General features: G+C 38.7%; 2 protein-coding genes and 1 long non-coding RNA gene across 6 annotated transcripts in view; 2 read left to right on the top strand and 1 right to left on the bottom strand.

Annotated features, from left to right (window-relative positions):
* The first annotated feature begins 73 nt into the window (after window positions 1-73).
* Window positions 74-5,133, top strand: LOC120565289. Of its 3 annotated transcripts, none has more exons than XR_005640217.1 (6): window positions 74-795; window positions 2,354-2,533; window positions 2,620-2,683; window positions 3,809-3,865; window positions 4,776-4,877; window positions 4,969-5,133. It is a non-coding gene; the product is annotated as an uncharacterized LOC120565289 (long non-coding RNA). The 3 variants fall into 3 exon arrangements; XR_005640216.1 differs by having other exon boundaries at window positions 76-795; window positions 2,371-2,533; XR_005640215.1 differs by having other exon boundaries at window positions 77-2,533.
* A 3,226-nt stretch (window positions 5,134-8,359) lies between these two features.
* LOC120565287 (elongation of very long chain fatty acids protein 4-like) lies at window positions 8,360-15,359 on the top strand. The gene is made up of 8 exons (XM_039810946.1): window positions 8,360-8,776; window positions 8,886-8,943; window positions 9,470-9,657; window positions 9,821-9,901; window positions 10,067-10,123; window positions 10,212-10,326; window positions 14,172-14,299; window positions 14,388-15,359. The coding sequence occupies exons 2-8, from the start codon at window positions 8,886-8,888 to the stop codon at window positions 14,550-14,552; spliced, it is 792 nt and encodes a 263-aa protein (XP_039666880.1). The 5' UTR covers window positions 8,360-8,776; the 3' UTR covers window positions 14,553-15,359.
* The window catches only part of LOC120565286 (zinc finger protein GLIS1), an 81,916-nt gene continuing 74,945 nt past the window's right edge, over window positions 15,353-22,323 (bottom strand). For both annotated transcript variants that reach the window (XM_039810945.1, XM_039810944.1), the window contains exons 9-11: window positions 17,149-17,285; window positions 16,107-16,262; window positions 15,353-15,992 (exon numbers count right to left, since the gene is read on the bottom strand). In XM_039810945.1, coding sequence (XP_039666879.1) covers window positions 15,856-15,992; window positions 16,107-16,262; window positions 17,149-17,285 — 430 coding nt within the window. In that variant the 3' untranslated portion in view covers window positions 15,353-15,855. The remainder of the gene's footprint in view (window positions 15,993-16,106; window positions 16,263-17,148; window positions 17,286-22,323) is intronic.

Raw genomic sequence — 22,323 nt, 5'->3', positions numbered from 1 at the left:
CTGCTTATTATGTTATGGAAACAAACTTTTCATGTTATAATAGTATGTATATATACATGTATACTATATATATATATATATATATATAAATATATATATACACACACACATACATAGTGCTGTCAATCGATAAAAAAATGAATCAGGTTAATCACAGTCATGGGCTGTGATTTATCACGATTAATCGCACATTTAAAATACTAGGACTTACTTGTAAATGTGCAGTGTTGAAAGAAATACATGCATGACAAACTGGTTTAAAGAAACTGATTCTTCAGCTTTATTATCTCAACCAGTAACATTTATCAAACAAGTGTTCAATATCAATCTTAATTTGATGAGGCATCCATATGAAATGCAGACATTTAGCAGTAACCAACAACTGTTACAAAGTAATGTCTGCTACAAAGTCACAAATAGCTTACCTGTGATTTTTTTTTTGCATAGTAACATCTCAACTCAAACGAATGCAACAATAAGTAGGCCTATTTTAGGAATAGAATGCCATAATGTATGTGAAGAGACAGAGGGAACAGTCTCTACATTCTTGGTTATAGATAATTACGTCAAACAGTGTGCACCTGTGCACAACATGCCTCTTGTCAACTCAGGCAGACTAGCTTGTTCAGATTTTCAGCTGATAAAGCTGACCTGTTCTTCTGCCGAATGTTGCCTGCCAACGAGAACAGTCCCTCACGTGGCACTGTTGAGGCAGGTGTAGCTGAGTAGCTTTTTGAAATATAGGCCAGCTTTCCATATGCACCTGCTTGTGACATCCATGTCCAGTGGTCTCCAGTAAGTGCAATGAAAGTGCTTTCTGCCAACTGCCTCCGTCACTTTGTGGCTTTTTCAGCGTCGTACAGTTCATGTATTCTCGTAACAATAGTTCCCCTCAAAGGCAGCCTGTGGCGATCTGAATGATGTCTTTAAGCCCCCGGTCCTGAACTACTGTATGTTGATGGGCCTGCAGTCTGTAGCGACCCATTTAGCGGTTGCACTAGTTAGCTTTGCTGTTGCCCCGGCTGCACTCCACCAGTGTCGTTTGACAAGCACGACTTGTTGACCCTGTCTCAGCACTAGTGTCTTTGCTAACATCAGCAAAAGTGTGTATCGCCCGAAGATGGTACTTCAAAGTTGTTTTTATAACGAAAGTTGCCATTCAGCAGAGCGGGCACCGTCTACTCTGTCATCGTTTAGTTGCGTTTGCCGAGCCACACGTATCACACGAAGCGTAACCTTACCAAACTTGATAAAATGCTTACTTTGTGTTAAAAAAAAAAAATAATGCGTACCTCGGATTTGGTGAACACACGTCATTGGGTACCCAGCAATACATCCACCAAGTGCGAAGTAGGTCGGATGGATGGTTCTCTAAGTGTTTGAATGACAGACACACTCACAGACAAGAGATTTCTTGCTTTAAAATTAGATGAGTCTGTAAGATGTAGTTTATATCCTTGACGTTCCACTTCTGGGATTGCTGCGTGCCGCAGGAAATTCCGCCGGATGCATGTACTCAACCAGCGTCGTCACTCACTTCGGCTAATGGTGTAACTTACAGAAGCGTATTACATTCACCATAGAAAAAAAAATGTTGACACCTTATCTCGTAATTACGATATCCTGATCTCTTAATTTTGAGAAAAGATATCTTAATTACAAGAAAATAACTCATAATTTTAAGAAAAGATCTCGTAATTATGAGATAATTTTAAACACCTGGAAGGCGGCATATCTAGCTAGTTGTCAGTAGGCCACGGCTCAGTGATCAACTGTACCACCGAGAGGTAAATTCAGCTGAGTTAAGTTAGCGTGATACCTCTTGTGTAACTTTATAGATAGTATTAGTTAATGGACATATCTGTTCCACTGATCCTGCAGAAACACTACAATGTCCAACAGATCAAGAATGGGCTTTCCACCAGAACAACCGCAAAGTCCTGAGGTGCCTGTGCAAAGTCGCCAAACTGATAACAATCCCATCTATAGTACTTAAAGACATTCATCGGGATCTCGTAATTACGAGATAAGGTGTCTAAATTTTTTTTTCTATGGTGAATGTAATACGCTTCCATACTCACTCACTCAGCGACAGACTTTCATGTTTATAGGGCTGGCCCTACTGCAGTCCAGCTTAAAATCATAATAATAATGCAATTAGGTCACATTATGGCCGGAAACAGCGCCCCCTGCTGTGCTGAACATGCACCTGATCCTGTCCAAAATAAAAGAATACAAACAGGAAGTAATCCAAATCTCGTCATTACTTTCAACAAGGTTGCTCAGGCAACTTGGCTTGCACCTATTTGCAGTGTTTTTGTTTACTGTGGTTTAGTTAAGTCTGTTGCAACAGAAATGTTTCTGGTGCAGCTGGTCGCTGCAGTCTTTATTCATCCTTCGCCGAATATCTGGATTTGGAGGCAGTGGGTGCTGCAAGTGGCCCTTAAATATGCAAGAAAGCCTATTGTCCAAAGGTTCTCCAGCATGGTCCCTGAAGTTAACTGTTGAAACAGCGGTCGCAAGATTTCCATCAGTGAGTAGATTTTTGTTTTTAAATGCTGCAGATTTTAACGCTTTTTTCCCCTCTTATTTTGTTCATTAACTTTCTCTTGGTTTTAGTGTCCAGATGGCTTGTGCATGACAAAGTGTCCTGTCTGTGCATGCAGTTTAGTGGACAATGGAGGTATGATGATGATTATTTCTAATACTTATTCAATCCAGTCTTAACAACAAGCCTGTGTGCCTTTGTGGCTTCTCTTAGCCACCATGACACTTTTATAAATTATATTATCTTGTTACAGTGGCAGACATATAGGAGTGGGAGGGGAGAAACACAGATCCAAGCATAGGGAGGACCCTTTCATTGTCAGAAAAAAAACCTGCCTTTTTTTGTCTCAAATGTATGAATTTGGTTTACATTCACAAAACTGGCCGCATAACTCATCTGAGCTGAACCGGAACAAGACAAACTGGATATACCTGTAATTTCCTGTGTCATAAGGTGGATTTTATATTTTTATGTTCTTAAAAGTCACAAGTCTTCATCTGTATGAGTGGTCATTTATATTTTTGTTATTTTATTTATTTATTTTTCTATATATTTTATTTCTGTGAAGCCACAGTATTGATTTATTGGATTGTTGTTCATCCCTTTTGTTCTTGGGGATACACAGGGTGGAGAGGGAGCAGTGGGGAAGAATACAATATCCATTTCTTTGTTCAGTAGGAACAAATGGTCTTTGGATTAAGTGCCACAGACAGTTTAGGGGAGATGGACTAACACGTTATTGGTTATGGTCCTTCCATGGGATTTATTGACAATTAAAAAAAAACAACTAAAGAATAACACCAGCTATAGAAATACACCTTAAACTATAGAAATAAAAAATATATATATTTAGCCCTTATTTAACCAGGAAGGTCCCATTGAGATAAAAAAAAAAATCTTCTTCCAGGGAGTCCTGGTCAAAACAGCAGCATAATCAGTTTCACATAAAAAACAAACAACAAAACATCAGATTTGTAGATGTAGTGCTAAAGTTGCTGGTAGGAAAGGATAAAAGGCTGGGGATAGAAGTAGGTAGTTTACCTAACAATGTCTTGGCAATAAATAGCAACATGTGCATTTTTCATTTCAAATTAGTGCTTAAAGTTTGTGCAAATTAAGACAGCTCTTAAAACTTGTAATTTTAGCCAGATATGTGTTCATAGTAAAATAAGCCTACCAGACAGTTCACAGTGCAGTTAACTTTTTAATAAATTTAATCATATGTAAAACTCACTTTTCTCCATTGTTTCTGTCCTCCAGATGGCCGGAGCCTGCTGGTGGTTCTTCTGCTCTAAGGTTATAGAGCTCATTGACACGGTGCGTATTTTATAAAAATGTTTTGCAATATGTAACCGCCTCCTCTGCTCCTCTCTATGACCAGCTCTTCTTCATCCTGAGGAAGAAGAACATTCATATTTACCACCTGATGTTCAACTAGTGGGCAGGAATCAATGTATGTGGCCAGTGGACAGTATAAGTCAACTATTTTAGTGCTATAATTATACTGATATATATAAAAACAGGTAGTAGATTGTTGCTTAAGGGAGAAGTCTTGTGATATTTTACATCCTGTGAAAAGTAAAAAAAAAAAAAATTAAACAATGAAGTTTTGTCTGTGAAGCCAAGGCCTGTTATTTATTGTTCCTCTGTGCTATGACTTCCATTGTTTGGAGTCCACATTGACACGATAGCATCACGCAGTGGCTGCAAATTTGTCGGCTGCACCCATGATGCAAATATCTCGTCCACATTCCAAACCTGCTCTATTGTACTGAGATCAGGTGACTATGTAGGCCATTTGAAAACTCATTGGCATGTTCAAGAAACCAGTTTGAGATGATTTGAGCCTTGTGACGTCTTATCTTCCTGGCAGTAGCCGATAGAAGATAGATTAGAAGGGTACACTGTGGTCATAAATGGATGGGCAGGGTCAGCAACAATTCTAATAGGCTGTGGCGTTCAAACATTGTTCAGTTGGTACTAAGGGGCCCAAAGTGTGCCAATAAAATACACCATTAAGCGTTAATGAGCAGTTGAACAGTACAGGGGTACCTAAATAAAGTGGCCGGTTGAACATTTGTAATCTGTTTTTCAAAAGTATCAGTTTTTCAGTACGTCTCTGCAGCTGGTGAGTGGCCACCTGCTCTGCATGAAAAGAACTGTGACTGCACATACAGTATGTTTTGGAAGTAAGCTGATCTGAACTTTTCCCTGACTTCCTCTCCAGCTGCAGTTTCTGCTGTTCCTCCTGCACACGGGCCAAAACCTGTTCACTGCGATTATCAGAGCTAGCTACCTCAACAAGAAGAAGCAGAAATAAGCTGCAGTGGTGAGGTGTTACACACAAACACATGGGGGCTTTATGAGAGAAACTGAAAAAGTATTGTTACAGCTTAAAATATATTTTTCTTGGTCTGCAGGACTCACATGTGTCCACTAGAGGGAACAACATGCCAACAGCCTAACCGCTTTCCCATGGTGCTCGTGGTCAATGTGCTAAATTGTTGCCAAATTGTTACAGGGATAGTCAGTGGAAGTGTCTATAATGTGAATTCCTGGATATTAAATGTTCATCTGTAATTTTCTGTTGTGGTCCCAGTAATATTTGTTTCTAAAGTGTACTGAAGTATAGACTGTATATAAAGCGCGTCTCCACTTCCTCCCACTGTACAGATGTGAAGCTAAAATATCCCAGATACGGACACTGCCATCTTGTATTTTGGGGCCAGAGTCGGCGCAGTAGTGATTGGGTGGTGGAGCTGTGGTATCAAAGTCCTGGCCACATATCCACATACAAATTGCGAGTCAATCACAGCTGTCAATCATTTTGTTTTACCCCTTTTTTTTTTATAGCATCACTTCATCAATAACTTATCAGAGGAATTAGCACTTGAACAAACCTCAGCACGATAAGAACTACTAAAAATGACAGAAACCATCTTTAGGAAAACTTTATTTGAAGTGGATTTTTTAGTTTGGCCTATGTCCTATCCGCTAACATGGAGGGGGCGGGGTTTATGACCTATACTGCAGCCAGCCACCAGGGGGGCGATCAAAACGTTTTGGCTTCATTTAAACAGTCATATCACATAGTCTCACTTTGCCAGTCCACACCAAAGGGGTAAGCTTCGCTTCAGAACTCGAACCTCCTATGGCGCCATTTTGATGCTACAAAGAGATCACCTCCCGTTAGCATTCCACTGACTAGCATTCATTTTGACGTCACTTTGACAGCGAATAACTTTACATCTGAAGCGTTTAAAGACTATTTGTCCATTGTTTATTTCTAAAGAAACATGACAATGTATAAAAGGCTCCATTATCTTGTATCTGACGTTATGGCTCCGTAGCGGACGTTTTTGTAAAAATAAGCTAACGATTGTGTCCTAACCAAGCGACTTACTGTTGCACAGTAGAGGAATTACCGTACAGTACAGGAGAAGCTCGAAGGCAGTTTCGACGTACGTTAGCTGTTTAGGTTTAATTACTAATGTTAACTAGCATGTTAGTGATCAATAATTAGCCTGTGCTTATGTTATCTCCTTACACATACCTACGCTCTCTGTCTCTGCAAGATTGGGAATGATTGAGATTTCTCTTGGCACAGCTACCAGTTGTCTCTCTCAGTTGGAGGCTGTGCAGTAAAGCTAGTGATCACCGGAAAAGTGCTTCTGATAGCCTTCACTGGTCTCCGTCGGAAGCAACGGGCTCTGTTGGTCCATTTTATATATGTCAGTGGTCCACACAGGATGGGAGAAAAACATGCTCTGGTTTATTGGCATTTCTTTAAACCAATCACAATCGTCTTGGGCAGCGCTAAGCGCCACACGGAGCAACGGGGCCTCTGCAAAATAGCCTCTGGAAGGATATTGTTCTTCATAAATGGACCAGAGTTTAAAATGCCAACACAAAGAAAGCGGAAGGTGACGGACATCCGGCAGAAATGAAAGACATTCGGCGGAATTTCCGGCAGCAACTGAACAATCCCGGAACAATCCCGGAAGTGGAACGTCGTGGATAAAGACTACATATCACATGACATGGTTAGGCTATGTTTGAGTCAAGTAATTAAGGACTGCTTTAAATTAATTTCATAAATTCAATATAATCATCAATATAACAGCAAGATAACTTTCCTGTTTCAGGAGACTTTTTTTTAGCCGCCAGGGCTGAAGTTGATGCTCACTTCAGGGCTAACCCCCTTGACTTCTCCCACCCAGCAGCTGGGAAGCAGGACATGGCTATACTTTACCTGGGTCTTGGAGCTCATCTTCTCCACCTTTTACTCTTTTTCTATTTGAAAACTAGCCCAGGCTAGCAGAGTCAGCAGCAGACTGGCAAGTTGATTTTCTGATCCTGATGAGGAACTCATAGCCACATGATATCACCATCCAACGTCAACCACATGAAGGACAACTAATATTTGTAAAATAGACAATTTAGCATACATTTTGCAGAGCTGATGAAGAGGCGACTGGAGAGGTCCGCACCTTCTACTAATAACAGATTCCACTTTTGTCATTTGTCTCTTCTCATCTCAAAAGACGGAAGCACACCAGCACAAAGGATAAAAAGAAACCACAGACTTCAAAAACAAACAAACTGAGTGCAGCTAACAGCGGAAGCAGACAGCTCTCCCTCAGCTCCTTCTTCAATACAGTTAAACAGGAATCTTGGTGTGTGTGTGTGTGTGTGTGTGTGTGTGTGTGTGTGTGTGTGTGTGTGTGTGTGTGTGTGTGTGTGTGTGTGTGTGTGTGTGTGTGTGTGTGTACGTGCGTGCGTGCGTGCGTGTGTGTGAGAGGAAGGGCCTTCTCATGCACATATGCCTTATTGTCAAACCATCAGCCCTATGTTGCCATATTAAGGTATTACTGTGGTATCATGGGAATTAAATAAAAAAGGCCATTCAAATATTTGAACAAGATCAGTTTTAAAAATGTTATCAAATGAAAAAAAAGTATATTGCTCCTCCTTTTCCTGAAGGGACTTTAGTGAATCAGCAGTGTAGTTTGATTTGTAATGGTCTCATTATAGATAAGGTTTTTGTCACTATATTATGACTAGACTATAGCCTACATGTTTTTAAGCAGTATGGATAATAAAGCCCAGACACAAGACAAACACCAGGTTTCAGTCAAAATCTAGTATTTATCTTTTTATAATGGATACATTAAACAAAAAAACACCTGCTATTTTTATTATAAGAATATATAGGCTACCTTAATGTTACAATGACTTATTCATTTTTATGAAAGTCTTTTTTAATAACTTGGTATGTCACAGGGCCAGTGGATTATATTGATGCATGAGTGTGTCCATCACTTTGTTTCACCTTGTTTAGTGGTTCATTTAGTAGTTAATTTATATATGTTTTTATATAATCTAAATCTCTATCAATAAACTAGTAAATATATCTGTCTAATCTAATCTCCCTTGATGGACAAGATGGTGCTTTTATTTTATAAAAAAAAATATACAGATGGGTGCCTGGGTGCTCATATATAGAGGTTTACTCCTCGACGCAGCGGCCGCGGGTTCGACTCCGATCTGCGGCCCTTTGCTGCATGTCATTCCCCCTCTCTCTCCCCTTTCAAGTCTAAGCTGTCCTATACAAATGAAAATGCCATATATATATTATTTTTTTTTTGGGGGGGGGGCATTTTGATATATATATATATATATATATATATATATATATATATATATATATATATATATATATATATATATATATAAATGGTATAAAATACCTGGAATTATACAAAATATAAGATACAAATGAAAAGTAAAATAATAATGAAAAGTCGGTCCCATTGTGGCAGGAAGCAGCGCCCCCAGCTGAGGTCAACATGTAACAACCAACTGAACCTGTCAAAAAAAGAAAAAAAGAAAAGCCAAACCCAAAGCGAAGACAAACAGGAAGTGAATCAAATTTTCTCAGTCGTTTTTCTCCGCTCTCTTTCAAATTTACTCAGGTGGGAGAGAACCCCGCATTGTAGCTCCCCGTGTGTAGTGGTTTTCTGTTTAGTGACTTTAGTTAACTCTCTCTTTTGCTGTTTCGGCCGCTCGCTCCAATCGATCTTCATTCATTCATCGCAGGAAGGAAATCTGGATTTGGCCACAGCTCGTGCTGTCAGGTGAACTCTGCTAATACGTATTTGTCAGATATTGTCCAAAGGGGGGTCGCAGAAGTTTACCGTTGAAACACCGGTTGCAAGTGTTGTATCCGTGAGTAACGCTATTGTTTTTTAAAGCTTTAAATGCTAACGTTACATATTTCGGTGTTTTTTTTTCTTCCCCTTCTTCTTTTGGTCATTAACTTTCTTTATGTTTCCAGATGGCTTCTGCGTGGCAAAGTGTCGTGTCTGTTCACCAGAGTTTAGTAGAGAATGGAGGTATGATGGTGATTATTTCCCTTCCATATATATATACAGTACAGTCTAAATAACAAGCCTGTGTGTGTGTGTGTGTGTGTGTGTGTGTGTGTGTGTGTGGGTTGGGAGCTGGAGATTGTGCTCCCCAGCTCGTCTACACAATAAGTGCATTGTGACTTCTCAGATGATTAGCCACCATGACACTAAAATGATATTATCTTGTTACAGGAGTGGGAGGGGAGGAACATGGGCCCAAGCATAGGGAGGAACTTTTCATTGTCAGACGAAAAGTGCCCCGATAGTAATTTTACAAATGTTTTATTTTGACTTGGTTTAAATTCACAGAACTGCAAAAACAGGTTATCTAAGCTCAACTGGAACAAGACAAACTGGAAAAAAAACTTGAATTTCCTGTGCTGATTAAAAAAAAAAGTGTCATACACTCAAGGCAGGTTCTAAAACTTGTAATTCTAGCCAGAGATGGGTCCTGTAATCCATGTGTTAATTTGTAAATAGTCCCCTGACACAGAGCTCTATTATGTTCCAGACAAGAGGACAGACCAGTGGCTGCTGGTCTACTCCCCCGTCCCGGTGGCACTCATCTTCCTGACGTATCTCTTCGTGGTGTGGGCCGGCCCTCGTCTGATGAAACACAGAGAAGCCCTTGACCTCAAAGGGGTTCTCATTGTTTACAACTTTGGCATGGTCGGCCTGTCTGGCTACATGTTCTACGAGGTGCGTTTGTGCCGATTTTTGGTCCCTTTTTAACCAGATTAATGATGAGCACAGTGAAGATGGAAATTCTCAGGAATGGGAATGTTTTATGGTGTAAGTGGTGATTATTGGTGGTGTTTCATTTAATGAAGTCATTAATAAATTACATATGAATCTGTTCCAGTTCCTGGTCACGTCCTGGCTCTCGAACTACAGCTATCTGTGTCAGCCTGTAGATTACAGCAACAGCCCGCTGGCAGTAAGGGTAAGCAAGTGTCTCACTTGATACGTTCAGTCACTTTGGTGTCTTTATGCACACATTTGGTCTTTCACAAGCTACAAATGGAACATAATTCACAGTAAATTTATCCTTTCAGACCGAATGAATAATATCTAAAACTCACATTTCTCCATTGTTTCTGTCCTCCAGATGGCCAAGGCCTGCTGGTGGTTCTTCTTCTCTAAGGTTATAGAGCTCAGTGACACGGTGCGTGTTTTATAAAAAAATCTTTGCAATATCAGTGAAATGCAGAGTTGAAACTGTAACCGCCTCCTCTGCTCCTCTCTATGAGCAGCTCTTCTTCATCCTGAGGAAGAAGAACAGCCAGCTGACGTTCCTTCATATTTACCACCACGGCCCCCTGATGTTCAACTGGTGGGCGGGAATCAAGTATGTGGCCGGTGGACAGTGTAAGTAAACTTTTTTTCTTTTTTTTTTTTTGTCATTTGCTATAATATAAAAAACAAATAAGTATCATCATGACTTTGTTGATGGAGATTGGCGCTTAAAGGAGAAGTCTGGTGATGTAGACCTTTTGTAATTTTTGGTTCCGACCATAACATGTCATAGTAGGAACAGCACAGGTGTATTCAAAACCATTAATGCTGGCTGCATTCCACTAAGGAGAGGCCCTGGGATTGTGCATGCTGACTCACTGAAATAGCTTACTGGGACACTTGATAGAACTGAGCCATCGTTAAGGTTATCAATTTCAGCTGTGCTTTTCCTACTATGACTAAGTCAGAATGTCTGCTGTGAAAAAGGTCCATACTACGTTTCTTATTGTCAACAAATCCCATGAAAAGACCAAAATTAAACAATAAATTGATCCACTAACAAGTATTGTCTGTGAAGCCAAAGCCTGTAGTATTTCACTGTTGTCCAAAATCTATTACAAACGCATCAATGAGCTACACTGTTGCCTTGGGTGACATGTTCCCACGTAGACAAGTGTAACTCTCCCCAAAATGCAACCTAGGAGCTTTTTGTGAATGTACCTCTCTTACTTTCATAATTAGGACGGAAGCGCCACTTTTAAGATTGACCATATTTTTCGTTTTCGGTCAAATGGCCTTATGAATGGGAGTGCTAGGGGCATCAAAATCGCATGAAACTTATTACTTAGTATCACCAGGGGCTCTAAACATGAACTCGAGCATGAGAACATTGTTTGTGTACACAGAGTTTACTAAAAAGAGGTTTTGAACAACTCACTTTAGCAGTTGGTTTTTCCCCTCACCGCCATCTTGCCAGTCAAAAAGTGTCGATCCCCGAGTGCAAGGTAACAGGGAGGAGGGTAAAGATGGAAAGCTCCTAAAGCTTAGTTGCATATAAATGCACGGATAATTCGTTTTTTTCAGTCAGTGAAAAACAACATTGACCTTGTAGTTGAAAAAGGAGCCTCATGTAAGAAACGATACTAAAATCAATAGATGCGTTCATTCGCATTCGGAGATGGACTCTGACTGGCAAGAAGGCGGCGAGGGGAACAAACCAACAGCTGAGGTGAGTTGTTGAAAACCTTTCTTTTTAGTAAACTCTGTGTACACAAACAGCGTTCTCAATGCTGGAGGTCATGTGTAGAGCCCCTAGTGATACTTTGAGCAAATGTTTCATGTTGTGTTGAGCCTTCTTAGTGTTTTACAAATAGCGATTTTGATGCAATCATAGAAGTGTCCCTAGCACTCCCATTCAAAAGGCCATTTGACCAAAAATGAAAATCCGGTCCATCTTAAAAGTGGCGCTTCCGTCCTTATTATGCTTTTAAACGAAAGTTTGACTCGGGTACGTTCACAAAAAGCATTTTGGCGAGAGTTACGCTGGGACGATGTTATGAATGATGATTATGAAAAAAAAAACACTTTCTGGTATTTGGGGTGTTCTTTTGTGTCTCTGGTGCTTCCACACACATACAAACTTTGAAAAAAATCCATCCATGCTGTTTTGAGTGAGATACGGTTTCTGAATGTGTCCTGCCTTCAGTCTCCTGGTGAGCTGTTCAAAATCGGCTCGGACTGTGACGTCACAATCCGAAATGAGCTGGCTAACCGCAACCGTTAGCTCGTAGCGTTAGCATTAGCATGCTAACGCTAATGCTAACACTAGCATTGTACCTCATTCTCAATAGCAAAGCACTGCTACAACACTCACAAGTTCACCATAATCTACAAAAGAACTACTTACATGTGCGCCCTCATTTAGAAGTCTCCCAGCTAATCCTGCCTTGTAACTGACTGAAGTTGTCTTTTACTTCTATGGAGCTAGCTAGCTGACATGATCTACATCTGAGCTACAGAGCATGTGCGAAGAAGAAGAAGATGAAAAGAGGTCTCACTCTGTAGCTAAAACAGAAACCAGGTGAAAAGAGGATCTGCAGCAGTGAGAGAGAGCTGTGCAGTACAACAAAAATATGGTGTTTTTTGAAAATTAAACCATGTAAACCTATTCTGGTACAACCTTAAAATACAATTATGAACCTGAAAATGAGTATAATATGGGCGCTTTAAGTGTTTTCTAAAAAGAATGCACATCACATGGCAGTCAGTCAGTCTGACATTTCCAGTATTTCATTTGTAAAGAAGTACATAACATGTATTTTCTGCATTTTCTGATTTCGCTCTGTTTTGCTGGAAATGGATATGATGTAGTCGCCTTCAGCGGTATATGAACAGAAAATATGTATGTGAATCATTGGTTAAAAAATAAATAAATGAAATAAAAAATATCCATTCTATGGAAAAGAATCGATTTTAAAATCGTCGCAAAATAAATCACGATACATACGATTCCCTCCCACCCCCACCCCTAATAGACGTAGTTTATTTTGAATGTGTATGAATCCACAGCTGAAAATAGTCCCCAACAATACACTATTTACCCAGACTGGGTAAACCCAGCCCGATCTGCCAACGATTTGATTTCGTCCTGCGGCTCAGGCTGGAAACCTGTACGTTTATCTATCCTGCTTCCGTTAAAATTTTGCGGGGACCAATCACAAACTGGCTTATCCACCTGGTGCACTATTGGCGGGTTTAACACGATGACGACAGAGAAGCGACCAAGCAGCTTTTTGTTTACATTCAACATGACGGCCACCGGAGCGCAGCAACCCGTTGATGCCGCTGTCGCTGCTACGTCACCCAGATCGTTGGTCTGATTGGTTGAAGGACTATCCAATTGCGTACAGAGTCATTTGAACTATGCCCGTTGATCATGCCTTTTGTGCAGTAGAAAATACAGAGCAGACTCCTCAGACTAATGCTCAGTCTTAAAAGATTGAGCTTGGTCTGGTGATAGCCAGACTACTATTTACCGGTACTCCTGTTTGGGTAACATTTGTTAAAAATTACAGTTAAATGTATCACACAAGCCTTTTTTTTTTTTTTTTTTTTTTCTCAATGGAACTATATATTTGTGATTTCTTTTTTAAATTAATTTAATCATTTTTATTTTTTTTATTTATTACATCTTCAGTAGGAACAAATGATCTTTGGATTAAGTGCCAAAGACAGGTTAGGGGAGATAAACTAACTTGTTGGTTTGGGTCTTTTCATGGGGTTTGTTGACAACGAGAACTATAGAATAACATATTCTCCATCACCTTAGTGGTCAAATGCTATCTGGTCCATTGCATCTATGTTCATAAATGCAAATAACAAGATGCCTGATATATGCTGTTGAATGTGACTGAAATGCTAATGCTAAAGCTAAACTGTAAGACTAACACAAAGCTCTTGGCAACCTTAGTGTCTTACTGTGTCATTCTGTGTGTCTGCAGCCTCACAAGTTGGAACTTGTACCAGTTGTTTCTTAATTCACTCACTGGCAGTACTTTAACTATCCTTCCTCTACATGTTTTGAAACGGTTTTACCCAATATCATTTCAACATTTGGGGGCGGACATGTTTGGTGGGGGTCCTCCCCCAAAAAATGTTGAGCTTCAAACACTTCATTCATTCATTCATTTTGGTGACTTTTCCTGCACCAGTTTGTGCCTTTTCTACTTCAATTTCTGGTGGAAATGTCATGGTACTTCCTGCTTCAACAACCATGCTCCTTCCACCACCAACTACTTTACCGGAGTCGAGTTCTAGAAGTTCGTGAAAATAACCTAAGTCCTCTGCTAATTAATAATTTTGATTGGGGGTGGGAGGCAAATGCACATGTTGTAAATATTGAGGGGGGGCACTGACTTTAAATGACTGAAATAGCCAATTTTGTGAGCGTTTTGACATCCTCTGTTTACTTCCTGCAGCGTTCTTCATCGGGCTGGTCAACACCTTTGTTCACATTGTGATGTATTCTTACTACGGCCTGGCTGCCATCGGCCCTCACATGCAGAAGTATCTGTGGTGGAAGCGATACCTCACGTCTCTGCAGCTGGTGAGTGGCCTCCTGCTCTGTATGAGAATATTACAATATGTTTTTGGGAAGTAAGCTGATCGGACTTTCTCCCTGACTTCCTCTCCAGCTGCAGTTTCTGCTGTTCATCCTGCACTCGGGCTACAACCTGATCACAGACTGCAACTTCCCCGACGCCATGAACGCGGCGGTGGTTGGTTATGTCCTCATCCTCGCCGTCCTCTTCAGTAACTTCTATTATCAGAGCTACCTCAACAAGAAGAAGCAGAAATAAATAAGAGACGCAGCGGTGAGGGTGTTACACACAAAGTATTGTATTCCTTTCCTGTTGCAGTACTCACTAGTGTCCACTAGAGGGAACAACACGCTAACGGTCTGAATGTTCTTCTCATGGCGCTCATCATCAGGCATCAGACTTGAACATTGAATATTTTACAGACATGTATAACTAATGTGAACAATCTGAGTTCTCTCTATTTTTTTGTATTTTATATAAAGTGTCGATACATGTCAAAAAAGAGACATTGTGTGATCATTCAATTATTTATTTCTTAAATTGAGAAATGACAAACATTCAAATGATTGCTGTAAACAAACTGTACATTTTATACATATAATAATAATAATAATAATAATAATAATAATAATAATAATAATGGGTTGGTTTATCTGCATTATTGCAGAATTATGAGTTCAAACCCTCCTCAAGAGATAAATCCAAAAAGCAACAAAAAAAAAACAACACTTAAAAACAAAATACGGAAATGCAAACATTTTTTTAAATTTTTTTCCACTGCTAAAACAACACGGCAAAATGATATATTCTTTTCTACACTTCAGTCTAAACGATTGGAAGCTGTAGATCAGAGAGAAAAGGGAGAGGACATTTCATTTCCATTCATTAGTTTTGTAGTGTTTGAAGTTTATATAGCAATGTTGAAAAACCTGCATGTGTACATGATGTGCTGTTGGCCAATAAATGTGATTCTGAGTCTAAGAAATAATAATCTTTCAAAAAAAAGAAATGTAATTCTTCAGCTTTGACTTTACTAATAATAAAGAAGACGTCTGTGTAATTTAATTATGTGTCACTCCTTTTATTTAAAGTGATCAAAAATCAGAAGAGCAAGAACCAGATCTTTGTCTATTTTCTTATGAATTACTGGATCATTTTACTCGTGGAAATGATACACAAAAGACAAGGGAATTACTTTTTGGTTAAACTAGTCACAACTGGAAGACATATGCAACCTGCTGACGACATCTTCGTTGAAATGGCTCAGAAGCCTTAAAGGTTGGGAACCTACTTTTGACTATTAGTGTAATTTGCATCTCTTGACCATTCAGATGGTGTCATGTATAAGTAGTATACGTGTGTTTCATCTCGCTGGTTTCACATCCATCTGGCAGCAAAGTAGGTCAGAATAAGATGTAAATTATTTGACCTATTAGACCCATATCGTGTATGATGAAAAAAAAAAAAAAAAAAAAGCAAAGAGGGGATCCAAGTGTGAACAGATGGGTGTGGAAGGACTGCAGAGTAGATGTGGTGAAGCGTACCCTGCTCCAGTGTTGCTCTATGTCTCCGTGTAGACGGAGGACATGTGGCTCAGGCTGCGGTCGAAGTTGCCCACCTGGAAGAAAATGCTCTCCTCTGGGCTCGGGGAGAACTGGCACCCTGCGCCACCTTGAAGCTCCTGGGTCAGGTTGAAGCCTGGAACAGAAAATGATACGGAGCGGTTTGTTTCACATTTTGTATGCAATCATTCTGGAGCTCTTTATTTTTATTTTTTTTCACGGTCAGAGTCTCGGTAAAAAATGTCCTCACCTGCAGTGCCAGTGCTGCTAGTTGACATGTGGAAGCCGTTGTGCTGGTGGGAAGCGTAGGCATGAGAATCTCCTGGGACGTGGACACCGCCGACCGTCTGCTCCATCCTGTAAGAGTCTCCGAAGTGGAAGCAGCTCTGAAAGCTGCCTTGGTATTCTAGGAAATGAGGGAGGGATGTTGAGGAGAAAAATAGAAGCCAGACTTGATCGACTGCCACCGGTGTCTATGGTGTGATTGTTCCCAAGGTCGGTAAGCGCCTGCTCCATCCGGATGGAACTTAACGTGGATCTCAAATTATGACAATGCTATATTTGTCCTTGTGCTAACTGCGCCAGCCCCATGGTGTGTAACGTTTATCCCCATCGTCTCAGTTTGTACTCGGAACGGACCGCAGGAGTCATGATAATGGGAAAGCAGCCTTGCCTGGAGCGCTTTTACGCAACTCCCTGACCACAGTGTGGTTAGAGAGACGTCCATGTGTAGATCTTTACAGGGAAAACAGTGTTTAAGGCATTAGGAAAAAAGGCTCTGGAGTGACAGCTGAGCCTGCCATGTTAGGGCGCTGAGAGACAGCTGAACACACGAGCCAGCATTTTGTTGGTTAATTCAGCTTAGGGAAAAGGCTTCCGGCATGTGGTTTTCCCCACTCTGTCTCTGCGACTCTAATCTCTCTCTGTCCTAAAAAAAAAAAAAAATGCTCTGACAGAGCCACGGGGCAGTATCGCTGCCCTAAAAGCCAACTTCCTCTCTTTGAGGCCTTTCATGTGTGTCTGCTGGTATAGCAAGTGTTCAAAAAAAAGGACACAGGGGTGCTCTTATGTATATTCAAGTGATGTGATACAGCAAATTCCCTTATAGGAAATTATACAAGAGCTCACGCTACATGTTGTTGAATGGACTGCAACGGGAACAATTTCAGGAAATTAAATTGAAACGCCAATGAACATGTTTAAATTCAAGCCAAATCAGATTTCCTGAAAAAAAAAAATGAAAAAAAAGAAAGAATTACATTCAGTCATAGACGTCTTTAGTTCAGTCTTACCGTCGTTGGCAGACTGATGGTGGTGATAGTGAGAGTAGGGCTTGTGGTGAGGGTGGACATGCTGTTTCTCCAGAGGAGGAGGAGGTGGCGGTGTCCCTGTTCCCTTCATGCCTGGAGACAGGAGGGGACCCGACACCCTGGAGGAGACACAGAAAGGGTGGGTGAAATTATACATTTAAACCCCTCGATCTGTTCTTCAATCCTTTCTAGACGGTCTCACTACATTTGGTAATTAAATGCCTCATCAATTGGGAAATCCTAATCAAAGCAGGAGCTAGATGTCGGCCTGCTAACCACATGATCTGACAAGTGCCGGAGCAGTTGGTGATCTAATACACAATACTAGGACTACAGTTGAAAATCTGCCGACTGGCTAACACTGGCGCATTTACAGAAATGTTGATTAATGTGCATTGTCCTAATCAAATAAACGTACTTACAGGAGAAGAAACATTCCAGGTGTGTGGAAACATGGGCATGCGTAATCGTCCTACCACATATTATGATCTTGAGTCAACAAACAGCAGGGTGCGCATACACACACACACACACACACACAAACACATGCGCACGCACACACACACGCGCACGCACACACACTCACTCACACACACACACACACACACACACACAAACACACACGCACACACACGCGCACGCACGCACACACACACTCACACACACACACACACACACACACACACACACACACACACACACACACACACACACACACACACACCATTGCAGTAACCCCAGGCTTTGTGTGGCCTCGAGAGAAGAAAGCACAATAGTGTTTACATTTATGACTTTTGAGAATTATTAAGATGACATTGTTTGTGACTTTGTGGACCCTAACAGCCTGGAGAACAACGGAGGTTTCCACATTTGCTTATTTCTTTTGGATATTAATCATTTAAATAAAGGTTTGCCATGCCATTGTATACATTTGTCATTTGAATCAGCAGTCTCAATTCACATATCAAACTCAGAGATCTAATCTCAAATGTACTATGTCAATGACGCATGCTGCCAAGTTTACTTTAGTTTCGGCATCCAAGAGTCCCACTGCACTGGGAAAACTACAATCTGGAGATCAAAGCAAATGGTGAAATATTACTATGGTAATTCCACCATTTAGCGTCACAGTAAAGCTGGTTCCCCCTCAAAAACTTGCAGTATGTAACGTTCTGCAGCATTATTTTGTCATTGCTATAAAGTAAGCACATCAAGGAATTTCAAGGAATGCAGACATGCCAGTTTACTTTCATTTGATCTATCTTAGGTCTAAGTTATCTAAAGCAAATCGACTCATTGTGTGAATGCTGATTCACGTTTTTCAACATATTATACTATGACTTTTTTCGACATACTATACTATGACTTTTTTATCACTATTCTCGACATCCTATACTATGACGTTTTTCGACATACAATACTATGACTTTTATTATCACTTTTGTTGATATACTATACTATGACTTTTATTATGCCCTTTTCAGCAGTCTCAGTCTAGGCTGGGCCTTTTTATGTGCAGTTTGCATGTTCTTCCAGATTTTCTTCGACATACTATACTATGATTTTGTATCACTTTTTTCGATATGCATGATATAGGTCAGTTAGCTTAGTGTGATGAGAGAATGATGGGGAGACAGAAGGTTGAGTGTTCAAATCCTACATGCATCAGTAAGTTTTGAGGTCACATACACTAAGTAAAAGAGACAAATTTGATCAAGAGCTTTGGTAACAAGCCAGGTCAGATAGCTCAGAGGGTATGAAAATGATTGGAAGGCAGAAGGTTGACTGTTCAAATCCAGTATGGTGTCAAGACCTATACTACAAAAAAGAAGACTGCGGATAGATGAAGAGAAGCTGTTCCTCTCAGTCTTGCCCATCACTTTTTTCGAAATACGGTACTGTGGCTTTTTTATCACTATTTTTGTCAAATGACTTTTTCGACATACTATACTGTGACGTTTTTTATTGCTTTTTTCAACATACTATACTATCACTTTTTTATAAATTTTTTCGAGATGCTATACTATGACTATTATTGACATACTATAATATGACTTTTTTCGATATACTGTAGGCTACTATGACTTTTTTTATCAATTTTTTCAACATACTATACTATGACTTTAATTATCACTTTTGTTGATACACTATACTATGACTTTTATTATGCCCTTTTCGACAGTCCCAGGCTAGGCCGGGCCTGTTTATGCGCATTTTGCATGTTCTTCCAGATATATCTTTGACATACTATACTATAACTTTTTTATCAATTTTTTCGAGATGCTATACTATGACTATTTTTGACATGCTACACTATGACTTTTTTATCACTTTTTTCTACATACTATACTATGACCTTTATTATCCCTTTTTCGACATACTATATTTTGACTTTTTTTACGAAAACATAAAGATTGTGTCAGGTCAGGTAGTTTAGGATGATGAGATTATGATTGAAAGAGAGACGGTTGAGTGTTCAAACCTTATATATTTGAGGAAGTTTTGAGGTCAAATATACAAAGTGAAAGAGACGAATATGCCAAAATCATAAACTCTTCTGTCAGGTAGATAGCTTAGAGTGATAAAATAATGATTGGAAGACAGAAGGTTGAGTGTACTAATCTGTTATGTTTGAGGAAGTTTTTAGTCCGGTCAGTTAGCTTAGTGTGATGAGAGAATGATTGGGAGACAGAAGGTTGAGTGTTTCAAGACTTAAATTAAAAGAATGAAGAATGCAGCTAGATGAGAAGCTTTGGTCCTGTCAGTCTCTCCCATCAATTTTTTAGACATATGATACTGTGGCTTTTTTATCACTATTTTCAACACAATATACTATGACATTTTTTATCACTTTTCAACATGGGGCGAATGCTCTTACTTGGTGAGCTAGAGGTCGCCCTGTATATGACCTTTTTATCGCTTTTTTCCTACATGCTATACTATGACTTTTTTATCACTTTTATCGACATGCTATACTATGACTTTTTTATCACTTTTATCGACATACTATACTATGACTTTTTTATTACTTTTTTCAACATACTATACAATTACTTTTTTATTACTTTTTTCAACATACTATACTATGACTTTTTAATCACTTTTTTCGACATACTATACTATGACTTTTTATAATTTTTTTTACATACTATACAATGACTTTTTGTCATTTTTTTCAACATACTATACTATGACTTTTTAATGTTTTTTTTCGACATACTATACTATGACTTTTTAATGTTTTTTTCGACATACTATACTATGACTTTTTTTAATCCCTTTTTCGACATACTATACTATGACTTTTTTATCACTTTTATCGACATACTATACTATGACTTTTTTATCACTTTTATCGACATACTATACTATGAATTTTTTATCCCTTTTTTGACATGCTATACTAAGACTATTTTCGACATACTATACTATGACTTTTTTATCCCTTTTTTCAACATACTATACTAAGACTTTTTTCGACATACTATACTATGACTTTTTTATCCCTTTTTTGACATGCTATACTATGACTTCTTTCGACATAGTATACTATGACTTTTTTCGACATACTATACTATGACTTTTTTTATCCCTTTTTTGACATGCTATACTATGACTATTTTCGACATACTATACTATGACTTTTTTATCACTTTTTTCAGCATGATATACCATGACTTTGTTATCCCTTTTTTTGACATACTATATGACGTTTTTTATCGCTTTTTTGGACATACTATACTATGACGTTTTTTATCGCTTTTTTGGACATACTATACTAAGACTTTTTTCGACATACTATACTATGACCTTTTTCAACATACTATAGTATGACTTTTTATCCCTTTTTTGACATGTAATACTAAGACTATTTTCGACATACTATACTATGATGTTTTTATCGCTTTTTTCGAAATACTATACTATGACATTTTCAACATACTATACTATGACTTTTTATCCCTTTTTTGACATGCTATACTAAGACTATTTTCGACATACTATACTATGACATTTTCAACATACTATACTATGACCTTTTTATCACTTTTATCGACATACTATACTATGACTTTTTAATCACTTTTTTCGACATACTATACTATGACTTTTTATTACTTTTTTCAACATGCTATACTATGACTTTTTATCCCTTTTTTCGACATAATATACTAAGACTATTTTCGACATACTATACTATCACTTTTTTATCACTTTTTTCGACATACTATACTATGACTTCTTTCGACATACTATACTATGACTTTTTTATCACGTTTTTCAGCATGATATACTATCACTTTTTTATCCCTTTTTTCGACACGCTATATTATGAGTTTTTTTTTTAAAGATTATTTTTTGGGGCTTTTCCCTCTATTGGACAGTGGACAGATATGAAAGGGGGAGAGAGATGGGGAATGACACGCAGCAAAGGGCAGCAGGTAGGATTTGAACCCTGCACCGCTGCAGGACTCAGCCAACATGGGGCGAATGCTCTTACTGGGTGAGCTAGAGGTCGCCCTGTTAATGACTTTTTTATCGCTTTTTTCCTACATGCTATACTATGACTTTTTTATCACTTTTATCGACATACTATACTATGACTTTTTTATCACTTTTATCGACATATACTATGACTTTTTTATCACTTTTATCGACATACTATACTATGACTTTTTTATTACTTTTTTCAACATACTATATTAAGACTATTTTCGACATTCTATACTATGACTTTTTGTATCATTTTTTTCAACATACTATACTATGACTTTTTTTTACCCCTTTTTTGACATGCTATACTAAGACTATTTTCGACATACTATACTATGACTTTTTTATCACTTTTATCGACATACTATACTATGACTTTTTTATTACTTTTTTCAACATACTATATTAAGACTATTTTCGACATTCTATACTATGACTTTTTGTATCATTTTTTTCAACATACTATACTATGACTTTTTTTACCCCTTTTTTGACATGCTATACTAAGACTATTTTCGACATACTATACTATGACTTTTTTCGACATACTATACTATGACTTTTTTTATCCCTTTTTTGACATGCTATACTATGACTTCTTTCTACATAGTATACTATGACTTTTTTCGACATACTATACTATGACTTTTTGTATCATTTTTT

The sequence above is a fragment of the Perca fluviatilis genome, chromosome 9 (genome assembly GCF_010015445.1).
Source record: "Perca fluviatilis chromosome 9, GENO_Pfluv_1.0, whole genome shotgun sequence".
NCBI lineage: Eukaryota > Metazoa > Chordata > Actinopteri > Perciformes > Percidae > Perca > Perca fluviatilis.
This window is presented reverse-complemented; position numbering and strand designations above follow the sequence as displayed.